Here is a 13,840-nt window from a genome sequence, read left to right on the forward strand (position 1 = left end):
GGAGCTTGTAAAGTTTGTCGGGAACCTGTACATTTCCTCCAGCTACATCCTGTGCTCATAATTATAGCATTTCTTTCATTTCAATTTGAAAGTAAGTGTGTGTGCTTTTTAAAAACAGACAGAGAGATGAGTGTCAAACCGAATACAAACCAGCTCAAATGCATCATGTAGTCACTCGCTATAATGTAAAGCTTAAACTGAAGGAGGAACCCTACCCAAGACATCTAGTCACCAAAACATCACAGAGACCATAGTGCATAGCAACACCCTCACAACCAGGCAGAAATAACTAAATCACTAAAAAATCAAACATTAATATAGCTGCAAGCAGTATATAAGGGGTCCAGCACAAATAAATCATTAATACATCACTATTAACATGATTTAAAGGTGCACTATGTAGTATTTTTGCAGTAAAATATCCCAAAACCACTAGGCCAGTGTTATATATTTTGTTCAGTTGAGTACTTACAATATCCCAAATGTTTCCAACTATTTGTAAATTGTGAGAAAAGCTATTTTAACTGAGGACCGGGACGTGTCAGCCTAGCGTTCGAGGGAGTCGCCTGTCAATCGCGTCATATCTGCGCTACCCTCGGTGTAGGAGCCATAGTTACTCGTTTATTTAATTTTTTATAAATTTGTTTATTTAAATATAAATTTGTTGTTGTATTATTAATTGTTTATTTCTGTGACTGTGTGCCCTCTATAGGTGAGGTAAATGTTTTAAAAGGATATGCCACCCCAGACAGGAGGGGGGCGCTGCTGCAAGAGCACACAGTTTTTTGACCGTGCACATGGAGAAAGCCTGAAAGCGGCCTGGCAGTTGTTTGTTTGTTTTATGCTACAATGCATCTTTATTTTTGATTTAATAAACCTCAGTTATCATTAAGAAACATCAACACGCCTCTTTGGTTCAATTCATACTACTTTGCACGCGTCTGAAATATTGCATCAACACCTCTCACAGTGGCCAAGAAACGAGACAAAACTGGAAATTTGAAGCTTGTTTTGCCGCTACACTCAGTTTCCGGTTTTATTCTGCAGAAGCGCTTTACTCTTAGCAGTGTGAACATGTCACAGCAGCGCCGAGCGGATGCACAGAGTAACGTCATAACATCATTTTAAACACACTTAAATGTGTCTAATATGATAAACAGAGCTGCTTTACCTTATAATCATGACTGGAAACGCGGAAGTGCGCGCGCCCGGCGACTGTGTCCCTTCCTGTCCCGTCATAATAAAAGTCCCGGTGTTCACGAGCCGTGTGTGTATAACAATCGCTCCAGCGGCCGTGCTCAGCTCCACAGCATGACTTAGCAACCACCGTTTTATTATGTTTTATTTACTTCAAGCGCTTGTGCTGTTGTGTTCAATAGTATTACTGACAGCTATACCGACTTTAACTGGAATCTGATCGAGTGCCGCGGGAATGCGGACCACCAGTGTGCAATGAATTCTGGGATAGGGAAGGCTGCGAAGTTGTGGGAGGGTTCCATCTGCTGTAGCCTTCCTTTGCCTGAGAACCGAAGGGCGCATTTTGAAGTCGCTCATGAATTGCGGCAGCCTTCATCGCACCGCTGTGACGCAGAGGGTGCAGCCTTCACATTGGGACAGCCTTCGTTGTGCAGCTATGATGTAATCGCACTTCAAATTCGGCCTTTGAAGTGCGCGCACTTCACTTTGGGACACAGCTCACATGTCCCAAGATACTGCGCTGACACTTGGTGTCATCAAACTATGCCTTTGTTTAGAATAGGCGACCTCTAGTGGACGGAAAGTTGCATAGTGCACCTTTAATGGTTTATCTCTTTCAACCAATAGGTTGACCAAACTGATCCGTTGACACATACAAAGTTTCCATCTGATACACTAATGTGCTAATTATTATTATAGTTTGTTCTCAAATTGTTAATGTTATCAACATGAGTATTGCGTGTCTGTGGTATTAGTGTTACCTGTGGATTCCTGTACAGTCTAATCTTCTGCTTTTGAATCTCCAGTCACTGAACGCGTTTACATGCACACCAGTAAGCTATAACTCACAAATATCAGCTTATTGAAATAACCAGTTTTCCCCGTTTACATGTACACTAGTAAACTGACAACGTAAATAAACCGCGTTTACAGGACTTTATTAACAAACCGGGTTATTTAACAGGGTACACACACACACACACACACACACACACACACACACCTTAACCTACCCATCACAGGAAACATTCTGCATTTTTACTTTCTAAAAAAACTCCTCCTGTATGATTTATAAGCCTTTTGAAAAGTGGGGCCATGGGTAATGTCCTCATATTTCACCCTCTCCTGTAATACCTGTGTCATACCCATGGCATTATACACATTCGTGTCCTCATATGTCACAAACACACACACACACACACACACACACACACACACACACACACACACACACACACACACACACACACACACACACACACACACACACACACACACACACACACACACACACACACACACACACACTCCGAAATCTGTACGATCTAAATCACATTTGGGAGCCGAGTTTCCCTCGCCTGATGTTAGACCGACCCCTAGTGCACAAAAGCAGAGCTGCAGATCTAAAGCTGAAACTACTGAAGATCTGAGCCAGAAGAGGGCGCAGCTGGGGTGTCATTGTTCCTGGAAGACAAATGGTCATCCATCCATCCATCCATCCATCCATCCATCCATCCATCCATCTATCTATCTATCTATCTATCTATCTATCTATCTATCTATCTATCTATCTACCTACCCACCCATCCATCCATCCATCCATCCATCCATCCATCCATCCATCACTAATAATCCATCCATCCATCCATCCATCCATCACTAATAATCCATCCATCCATCCATCCATCATATAAATAAATATTTACAAACAGACAATATGTATATAAATGTTTTATGTAATTATATATATACATATATATATATATATATTAGGCTAATATGTATTTGTATATAGCCTACGTTTTATGTACGCTATATGTGCTTGGGAGAGGCGCTATATAAATAAAAGTTTTATTATATGTGTGTGTTTATACATCTATTTACATTTAAATTATATATATATATATATATATATATATATATATATATATATATATATATATATATATATATATATATATATATATATATATATATATAATGTTCTTGTTATTTATATTCATGGCAATGGCAGCCTATTTATGGCGTCAAGAGCTCATTTCCCCTCAAATCCCATAATAAAGAATCTCTTGCGGATGCGTCAAGGTTTTTCTCGCACACACACACACACACACACACACACACAGAGAAATTCCCAACTGGCCAGGATCTGCTCCACCGGGGGGAAACGCCTTCTCGTCTCGGACCCGTTCTGTTTTAATTAGCCTCCCGGTGCCGCGGGTAATTACGGTAACGAGCCGCAAATGAACCGTAATGAACCGCAAAATTCCTCTAAAAAAAACCCTCGCACAAGACGCGGCGCGAAGCGCGTGATTAATAACCGTCATTCAGGCATCGGCGGGGAAAAGAAGGGGCGCGCGAGGAGTTGACACGCATTACCCTCAGCGCTGCGCGAGACCCCGTATGTCAGCCCCCTCGCGCCTCCCGCGCTTCCACAATCATTTCCCGCCAATGATCAGGAGGTGTCCGCAACGGCGCTTCCTCACCTCACACCCCCGTCAGCCACACGCAGCGTGACACACACACACACACACACACACACACATACACACACACACACACACACACCGGGAGGAGCCGTCTACCCTTCCGTCACCCATACCCGCCCCTGAGGACGGTGCGTCGTTGGCGGCGTCAATATTATTTATTATTCCCGTTAGTCTCGGTATTTAGCGCCGCAGCTGCTCACGGTGATCGTTAAATCGGACGCGTCTCGTTGTTTTGTGGCGCGTGTTTTTCTTTTAACGGGGATTATTGAGGCGGCATCAGCGTGCGGTGATGCTCTCCGTTAAAGGATCGTGAAGCGTCGCGAGTCTAAAGGTAAAGCTCGTCCATTTTCCGTCCTCCGCCTCCCCCTCCTCCTCCCGTCTCTCTCTCTCTCTCTCTCTCTCTCTCTCTCTCTCTCTCTCTCTCTGCTGACGTGCGATGGCCAAGAGAATTAATCCGTCGCCTTTAATTGCACCGTAGTGTCCAGCGGTCTCACGCCCTTAATGACCTCTGATCCGCGCGTCGCTGCCGCAGCAGGCGGAGAGTAATTACCGTAATTGATGCTCGAGGCGACGGTAGCGGGGGGTGTTGGGGGGGGGGGGGGGGGAGCGTTTCTCTCTTTCTTTTTCACATAAACACACACACACAGACACTCACACACACACACATTTTGACACGGTAACTTTCTTCTGCACGGATTATTATCGCTACTGCTCTAATTAAAACAGCTTACGTTACACATTTAAAGGCAGACCTGATTCTGTTAGAAATAATGCTCGAAATGATGCCACACACATTATGCAAAGAAAATGCACATAAATGCATTCAAAGAGGTTGCTATTGATCTGCGTGTGTACCTCAATCTCGTGTGTACCGTTTGAAAAATGGAATTTCTATTATACTTGGAACCGAATGGGAATCAATTAAAAAAAAATCCACTTATAATCATAAGATCCTATTGGATAAGCTGTGATTTTCCTAATTGTTCAGGTTTTCCCCTCCATCATAATTTTTTTTAATAATTTTTTTTCATTGTAAGCATCCTTTAGGATTTGACTACATATTCTATATTGTCTGTAAATACATTTTAATTTTTAATTACAATAAATTAATATATGTATAGATAAATAATCATTTAATGAATGGAAGCAACTATTGCGATATCCGTTGTGGTGTATATCCGAGAGAAATTTATTTCGATTTTGTTGGTGGGGAATTGATTAGATTGTTTGCGATTGGTGGGTCTCATGTGAGTGACAGGTGGCCCCGCCCTCGTGCCAGTAAACGCATCATCATAGAAGAGAGGGCGTTATTTAAAGATTACGAGGCACATGAATTGAACGAAATGATGTGATAAATAATTTCAGCTTGGTCTCATTGGCAAAACACACCCGTGGCAACGTTTTTGCAAACCACAAAATACGTACCAAAAGGTATATATTACTGCAGTTTCCAGCAGAAACGAACACCAGAAGCAGTAAAACAGCATTTTTTATCGTTCATTTATTTATTTATTTTTTTACCATAGTCCATGATTTGTAAACGAATACATTTTGGAGTTTGCGTCACTTAACCAGCTCCACATGTTCGGATTTTCTGACCTATTGAGTTTGCTCGATAGCTCAGCTGGTACAGATTGGTACTTGGAATTCTGAAAGCTCGGGAACAAATCCCGTGAAAAACTAGTCACGATAAAAGACAACTTCAAAACACAAGCTAAAATGACACGGGTACAATTTTATTTTTGTCACATTTGCTTGTGTTAACACTATCGGGTAGGTTTAGGGTTTAGTGTGGGTGTACGTTAAAAAACCAAACACGCCAGATTCACGCACATCTGTTCCGTAAAAAGAAATTATGCTTTTAGCGCCACCCAGTGGACATTTCACTTTGAAACTTTCGTGATATGTACATATCGGTACGTATCTTGTGGTTTTCAAAAAACGTTGCCACACGTACTTTTTTTTTCAATGAGTTACACAGGTTTTTCCAATGAGACGACACAATAAATATTGCAATAACAAATGCAGATTTTTAAAAATATTGTCAATTTTGTTTACCTTCAAGTTGACGAACATTTCCTCCACCTCTTTCCTCCACAGGACCACTGCTGTGGATGGTTGGGCGTTAGTGCGTGTTTGTTTTGCTCTGATGGCGAACATGAGCAGTAGTGTGTGCATGGAAACTCCACACGCTCATGGCCACGCCCATGGCCACACCCACAACTATAACCCCGCCCCCGGACGGGACTTTCCCCTGCAGATCGACTCGTGTGTGAACCCCGTGTTGGACTACAGCGCGCAGATGGAGCGGTACCGCTCTTTTGCCACCTTCTATAAGAACAGCACGGCCGCCACGCCGTTCCCCCAGACCGCCAAAATCGCCCGTATCGCCACACCCCTTTTCCCCTCTGCCCGCCTGTCGGCGATGCCGCCATGGCCCTGCGATAACGCCATGCTGTGGGGGCGAAAGCCCGCCACGGTTAACGTTAACGGACCTCACACACATCGGACTGGCATGTCACGGGCGGAGCAGGTGAACGTGCACATGTCCGCCAAACACATTCCACAAGACTCCGCCCTCCCGATGGGGGCTGACAACTTCCTCTCGCCGCTAACCGCGGAGCAGTGCCGCGGTCTTCCGGTAACGGGAGCCGATTGCATGAACCGACTGAAGTGTCCGCCGTCTGTCCCGCCTGGCGGAGCCGGAGAGGCGGATCGAAGCGGGACGTTCGGAGGAATGCCCCCACTGGGGGGTCTGTCGCTGCCGCCAGGGGTCATCGTCATGACGACGCTTCACTCCGGTGCGGGGTCATCTGGAGTTACGATGTCAGACAGCGCGTTTCAGATCGCCAACGTGGCGGCGGACTGCCAGCACAGTGGCTCGTCTTGCTCCGGCTCGCCCGCGGCGCTTAACGGAAACGCTAACGGGAGTTGCAGCAGTGGCAGCAGCAACGGGAGTGGGGCGGCCAAACGCAAACGCAAGCGGTGCGGCGTCTGCGCCCCCTGCAGGAGGCTCATTAACTGCGGCGTGTGCAGCTCCTGTCGAAACAGAAAGACCGGTCATCAGATCTGCAAGTTCAGAAAGTGTGAAGAACTCAAGAAGAAACCGGGCAGCACGATGGAGGTGGGATTCACACTTACACTCACACATATGCTGGGAGGTCTATTGAAGTGGGCTGTTTAATTGGGAATGATGTGGCTGGGGGTTTGGAGTAGAGCCCAGGCTTGGCACAAGCGGCCATAATTAACCATCATGCATTAGTGTGTGTGTGTGTTAGCTGCTGGTTTGAGCCCTCTTATGCTGGAAAAATGCCCTTGCACTCAAGCACACACTTTATCGCTCTCTCGCACACACACACACACACACACACACACAGTCGGTATTGAGGGCTGAGAGATGAGGCAACACGTTGCAAGTCCTCAGCAATAATACAAAGACGACTTAATCTATTCGCAACGCACTAACACCGCTCACTAGAATCAAGATCAGACCATCCTAATCCAGCCCGGCTCCATCAGATCTAGTTCTGCAGAGCCTGGCAAATATCAGCACAAAACCTAGTCCACAACACAGCTTAATCTGACTAAGAGCTGCCAATTTATGGTGTGGTCACATTCAAGAAATTTCACATCTCTATTGTCTATTATAATGTTGCAAAATCTACGTGTGGAAATCTTTTGCCCTCATGCAAAATTGTCAATTGCATGGATTCCTATTGAAATGGCTGGATTTTGCCTGTGCAAACTGGGTGAGGAAGAGTTTAACGGCTCGTTCACATTAAAGCAGCATCCACACCCGCGTTACCAGATGATGGACGTCCATCAAGAGGTCATTTAGTCTTCGTTCCCGGCACTGCACATGCAGGATATCTCCATATAATAAGGCATAAGAGGTTCTAGGAGGTGTTTGAAAACATTACACTTAAGCATTTGGCAGATGCTTTTATCCAACAGCCAGTAAACTCGATGTTCAGGACAGTTACATGAGCGTAATATGCACTAAGTGATACTACACTAGACCAGCGGCATTAATGGTGCATTATTCACTGCAAAAAATCACTGAGGACACTGAATAAATTAGTAGAAAATGTCAGATTATGAAGCAACGACTGTTTGAAAAATGACTAGAATGCGCTTTTGGACTAGTTTACGTGCTACTTAGTGTCTCAAACTGTCTTTCACTTCTCACAAACGTAATTAAAATCTAGTTTTCAGAGGCCATAAACAGCCACGGTGTGTGTCTGATCAACTCGCAGTTAATCAGCCTTACGTTTCAGATTCAGATTAGACCAATCTACATATGCAGCTGATTTAAAAGTTATGTCCAGTCTTAATTAGATGAATGACTTGTAAGACTAGTCTATGTAGTTTATAATAATTCAACTTAATAATTGGATACAAAAGCAATTCGTCAATAATAGTGACATACACGCTAGTCTCAGCTTAGCTTGGCTGCAAAGGTCTTTGCATACTGATGGTTGGGTTGGTCCGTTGTGTCCGGTTTCCCAATTGATTTCTTATTTTGAAATGATCCGATACTTTGAACCATCACGTCCTATCTTGAAGACGACTCGCACCATTTTACACATGCTTTGTGTGTGTAACTGGGTCATTATATTGGGTTGGTCTGTTGTGTTCGGTTTCCCAATTTAACTCTCATTTTTAAATGATCCGATATTTAAAATCATTGCATCTTATGGTGAAGATGACACACACCATCGTACACATATGTAACATGTTTTTTGTGGGTAGCTGGGTCATATCAGGTAGGTCTGTTGTGCTCAGTTTCCCAATTGATATTTTTATTTTTAAATTATCTGATACTTTGAATCATCACATCTTATCTTGAAGACGACTCGCACCATTTTACACATATCTAGCACACGGTTTCCGTGTGTAACTGGGTCATTATATCAGGTCCACTGCAAAAAATGCTTTTCTTACTTAGTATTTTTGTCTTGTTTCTAATCAAAATATCTAAAAAATTCTTACATTAAAAACATTTACTAGACAAGCAAAAGTAATTGTCTTGTTTTGGGGAAAAATAACTCAAAATGAAGAGTTTTTACTTAAAATTAGCAAAATAATCTGCTAATGCTAAATAATCTTAATTCAAACAGAAAACAAGACTATTTTTCTCACCCCAATGGCAGATTATTTAGCTAATTTTAAGAAAAACTATTTTCTTATTTTTTCCCAAAACAAGACAATTACTTTTGCTTGTCTAGTAAATACTTCTTGTTTTAAAGATATTTGGACTTGAAACAAGATAAAAATACTAAGTAAGAAAAGCATTTTTTGCAGTGTCTGTTGTGTTCAGTTTCCCAATTTAACTCTCATATAAATGAAAGATGACACACACCTTTGTACACATATGTAACACATGGGTTTTGTGTGTAGCTGGGTCATTATATCAGGTTGGTCCGTTGTGTTTGGTCAATTGATTTCTTATTTTTAAATAATTATCCGATGCTATAAACCATCACGTCTTATCTTGAATGCGACTCCCACCATTTTACACATTTCTGTGATGAACTTGGTCATTATATTGAGCTAAACTGTGTCTTCCCACAGAGAGCACCATCGGCCGGAGCCGCTGACACCTTCCGCTGGTTCTTCTGAAGAGTTTGCCACCGATCCACGTCATAATACCGGACTCCGAAAGTAGAAGAACTGCAGGTCATACGCCCCAACAATCTGATCATACGGTTCCACAATCAGGGACTCTCACCGCCCTCCTCGCTTTCTACCCCTTCCCCTCAGGACTCACTGTGGCACGGAGGCCGATTGGCACATGCACAAGTCTCTGGCTCTCAGACTGACCTCACCTCAACCAAACACCAATGGCGTAGAGAAACAGAGACTTGATTTCAGTCGTATCAGGACCCCATCCGAGCTTAGAGGAGCCGTTCACCGAGCTGAAATTGAACATTCGGTCATCATTTACTCCCCTTCGTGCCAATCCAAACACTTGCTTTCTTCGGCGGAAGACAAATGGAGGTTATTTGAAGGCGTGCGCTGAAGTCAGTGAGATCTGGTGAGCTCTAAAAGGGCTACAAAAGTAGTCGAGCTCTATATAACAGGCTCTAAAACCATCATTTAACTGTAGACGTGATGGATAGATTGAAAGGAGCCTCTGAAGAAAGTCAATCGTACAGGTTTAGGCAGAGTAAATGATGGCAGAAGGTTCATTCTGAGAGTGAACGACTCCTTTAAACAACCTTTCTGTTGCATGGGTAGAAAAGTGTTTCGTTTTTAACTAAAGACTTTAAAGAAATAACTTTGTTTATTGCTGTTGTGACGCCTCACTGTCTTGATGAATAAGAGACTCTTAGGATGGCTTGTTGATTAAATGTGATCCTTTTTGAACTGTGACTTACTGTGTGCCTCCTTTATTTGTGCACTGCATTTATTTACCACTAACGTGTTTTGTGAGATGCGTGACGGCTTGATTTGGGCTAGATAACGCTGGAAGCGTGCTGACGGCGCGGCGTGATAAGATGTCACCCGGAGAGCGTTTAAATGGCGTTTCTAATTCTGATCCCTTCGAGCACAGATGAGCAGGAAAAGATGGCGGAGGCATATCTCGGTGTTAAAGCGCTCGGCACATCACTGTACATGTCATCTCTTTATTGTTGGGCCTCTATGACGACTCCCATGTTGCTAGGCAACATGAATTACAATGACATGAAGTCCTGTGTTCTAGAATGAGGGAGGGGCTGAGAGATGCCTTCACTCTGCCCGAGATTTACATCACACACGTCGCCTGTTACTATATACTTAGAAGTGTGTGTGTGTGTGTGTGTGTGTGTGTGTGTGAGGCAAATACATTTTCTCCTGGCCCTTTTTAAAAACAAAAATTCTATTAAATGCACCCAAATCACATATCAAATAAATAATTATGCTGAATTCTCACTATATACATACAATAAAATAGAAGATAGTAAGATTTTAAATACAGTTAATCATGTTATATGTGATTAATATGTATTTGTGTATCAATTTACCCATACACACATTTTAATCACATATATAATAAGAAATAATAATGTTATACATAATAACTATGTATTTATAAAACCTATAGACTTAAAAACATTGAATAAGAAATAATCTCATAAATCATCGTGGATTAAACGAGAAATAATTGTCAAATTTGACTGGAAATACTTATAAATCTGAATGTATAGAATTGAGCTGAATATATGAATCAACACCGAACAATGAATCTATTGTTTTTTTAAAGCTAAACTCATTGTTCATTATTTTACTGTTTATCACTGTAAAGATGTATATATATATATATATATATATACAGTCTCACATATAGAAATATCAAAATGATGTGAATCAAAGGCTGTAAAAGCATGAATATTTCCATGCAAGCAGCCGTTTTTTTGCCTGTAAACCTGTCCTAAATTCCCAAACCCCCAACACAATCCCAGCAGCAGCGACACTGACGGCTCGTCCTTTGATGAACGCGCTGTTATTCCTCAGATATTCACACATCCAGGTTCTGCTCCGGATGCAAGTGAACGCTGGGAATTTCAAGCATCATTAACTCGAGGCTTTATAGACTGCCATTAATTGTTTTAATTGAACTATTTTCCACCTCACAGGGCGAATAATCTATCGAGAGAATTGTAGGGGAAAAAAATGATCCTACTTTTAGGACCATTTGTTTTTTTTGTTTGTATTATTAATCATTTTTGAAGCAATTAAGCACACCCTCCCCCAAATTATTTTTTGATGTGTATAATGTGTACATTTTTTTTTTTTTTACATAAAAATTTCTGTTATTCATTAATTATTATCTTTCTAATTTCTAATCTTTTCTGATTTTTACATTTCAGTTTGCTTTCATTTTGAGAGCAGTTCTATTAGGTGCAGAAAAAACAATATTGTCTTGCATTATCAGAATGGCAATTACATATGAAGTGTGCTTAATTGTCTTAAAAATTATGTTAAAATCACTGATATACACTCTATTGCCAAAAGTTTTGGGTCGTCTGCCTGAACATGCTCATGAACTTTAATGCCATCCCATTGTTAATCCGTAGGGTTTAATCTGGAGTCGGCCCACCCTCTCTAACAGCTTCAGCTCTTCTGGGAAGGCTTTCCTCAAGGTTTAGGAGTGTGTTTATGGGGATTTTTGCCCATTCTTCTAGAAGCTCATTTGTGAGGTCAGGCACTGATGTTGGACGAGAAGGCCTGGCTCTGTCTCCGCTCTAATTCATCCCAAAGCTGTTCTATCGGGTCGAGCTCAGGACTCTGTGCAGACCAGTCAAGTTCCTCCACACCAAACTCCTCATCCATGTCTTTATGGACCGACGCTTTGTGCACTGGAGCGCAGTCATGTTGGGACAGGAAGGGGCCGTCCCCAAACTGTTCCCACAAAGTTGGGAGCATGAAATTGTCCAAAATGTCTTGGTGAAGCATTAAGAGTTCCTTTCACTGGAACTAAGGGGCCAAACCCAACCCCTGAAAAGCAACCCCACACCATATCACATGGCAGTTGCTTTAATGCATTTAGGGGTGTGGTCCTGGTCAAGACAATTTCCTGAACTCCAAACTGAATGTCAGAATGGGAAAGAAAGGAGATTTAAGCAATTTTGAGCGTGGCATGGTTGTTGGTGCCTGACGGCCGGTCTGAGTATTTCACAATCTGCTCAGTTACTGAGATTTTCACGCACAACCATTTCTAAGGTTTACAAAGAATGGTGTGAAAAGGGAAAAACATCCAGTATGCTGCAGTCCTGTGGGAGAAAATGCCTTGTTGATGCTCGAGGTCAGAGGAGAATGGGCCGACTGATTCAAGCTGATAGAAGAGCAACTTTGACTGAAATAACCACTCGTTACAACCGAGGTATGCAGCAAAGCATTTGTGAAGCCACAACACACACAACCTTGAGGCGGATGGGCTACAACAGCAGAAGACCCCACTGGGTACCACTCATCTCCACTATTTTGCACAAGCTCACCAAAATTGGACAGTTGAAAACCGGAATAATGTTTCCTGGTCTGATGAGTCTCGATTTCTGTTGAGACATTCAGATGGTAGAGTCAGAATTTGGCGTAAACAGAATGAGAACATGGATCCATCATGCCTTGTACCCACTGTGCAGGCTGGTGGTGGTGGTGTAATGGTGTGGGGGTATTTTCTTGGCACACTTTAGGCCCCTTAGTGCCAATTGGGCCTCATTTAAATGCCACGGCCTACCTGAGCATTGTTTCTGACCATGTCCATCCCTTTATGACCACCATGTACCCATCCTCTGATGGCTACTTCCAGCAGGATAATGCACCATGTCACAAAGCTTGAATCATTTCAAATTGGTTTCTTGAACATGACAATGAGTTCACTCTACTAAAATGGCCCCCACAGTCACCAGGTCTCAACCCAATAGAGCAGGGGTTTTCAAACTTTTTGTGTGTGTGGATCACTATTTGTAATCAAAAAAATTTGCGGACCACCTCATAACACATAATAAAAGATGTCTACACACAGTCCTGCCTGAATTAATCCGCACCTCTAAATAGGCTTACTAGCACTAAAACTATAACTAGTCATCACATCAGTACAACAGGTTAAAGGAAAGTTTACTGCACACAACAGCTGCCACATATTTAATTTATTCATTTACTCAAGCGCCCTAATGCTAAATAGCTATCGCAGTATTTTCTCTTCACCCTCCTTTTCTTTGTTTTTTAATGATGAATCTGGCTCATAGATGCATCCGACTCACTGTCAATCTCTTCATTTTTGTAACTTCTGCCTCTGTGTCTTTTCTCCTCAGAGAACCCGTTGCCATCCACGATCCATAACGGCACTGAACTTGAACGTCACGGCCGAGCGCCACTAGGCTATTTTAGTAATCGCACAATAACTTGACAATTTAATACAAATGTTATATCAATATAGGCCTACATATTCTTTTTACTTTTTATTTTTTTATGGGAATTTCCTGGTAAAATGAAGGTAAATTTTTTTATTTAAAAACATTCAAAATATTACCGCGGACCACAGTTTGGGAATGACTGCAATAGAGCATCTTTGGGATGTGGTGGAACGGGAGCTTCGTGCCCTGTATATATATATATCCTAAAATAGGCTTTATTTTTTTAACATAAAATAATACACCATATTCATAATA

General features: G+C 42.2%; 1 protein-coding gene across 2 annotated transcripts; it reads left to right on the top strand.

Moving 5' to 3' along the window:
- Positions 1-3,758: 3,758 nt before the first annotated feature.
- Positions 3,759-10,061, top strand: LOC137078280 (CXXC-type zinc finger protein 4). 2 transcript variants are annotated; one of them, XM_067445445.1, is made up of 3 exons: positions 3,759-3,814; positions 5,787-6,810; positions 9,261-10,061. In XM_067445445.1, exons 2-3 carry the CDS (start codon positions 5,836-5,838, stop codon positions 9,306-9,308), a joined length of 1,023 nt encoding a protein of 340 aa, XP_067301546.1. In that variant the 5' UTR covers positions 3,759-3,814; positions 5,787-5,835; the 3' UTR covers positions 9,309-10,061. The 2 variants fall into 2 exon arrangements, with proteins under 2 accessions (XP_067301546.1, XP_067301545.1); XM_067445444.1 differs by lacking the exon at positions 3,759-3,814 and adding an exon at positions 3,821-4,017.
- The last annotated feature ends 3,779 nt before the right edge of the window (positions 10,062-13,840 follow it).

Source organism: Pseudorasbora parva, chromosome 6 (genome assembly GCF_024679245.1).
Source record: "Pseudorasbora parva isolate DD20220531a chromosome 6, ASM2467924v1, whole genome shotgun sequence".
NCBI lineage: Eukaryota > Metazoa > Chordata > Actinopteri > Cypriniformes > Gobionidae > Pseudorasbora > Pseudorasbora parva.

Bases quoted from the DNA above. Each gene is read 5' to 3' on its own strand.
- LOC137078280 (XM_067445445.1), top strand. From the start codon at position 5,836: ATGGCGAACATGAGCAGTAGTGTGTGCATGGAAACTCCACACGCTCAT. The intron at 6,811-9,260 runs GTGGGATTCACA...GTCTTCCCACAG, and splicing joins AACCGGGCAGCACGATGGAG to AGAGCACCATCGGCCGGAGC.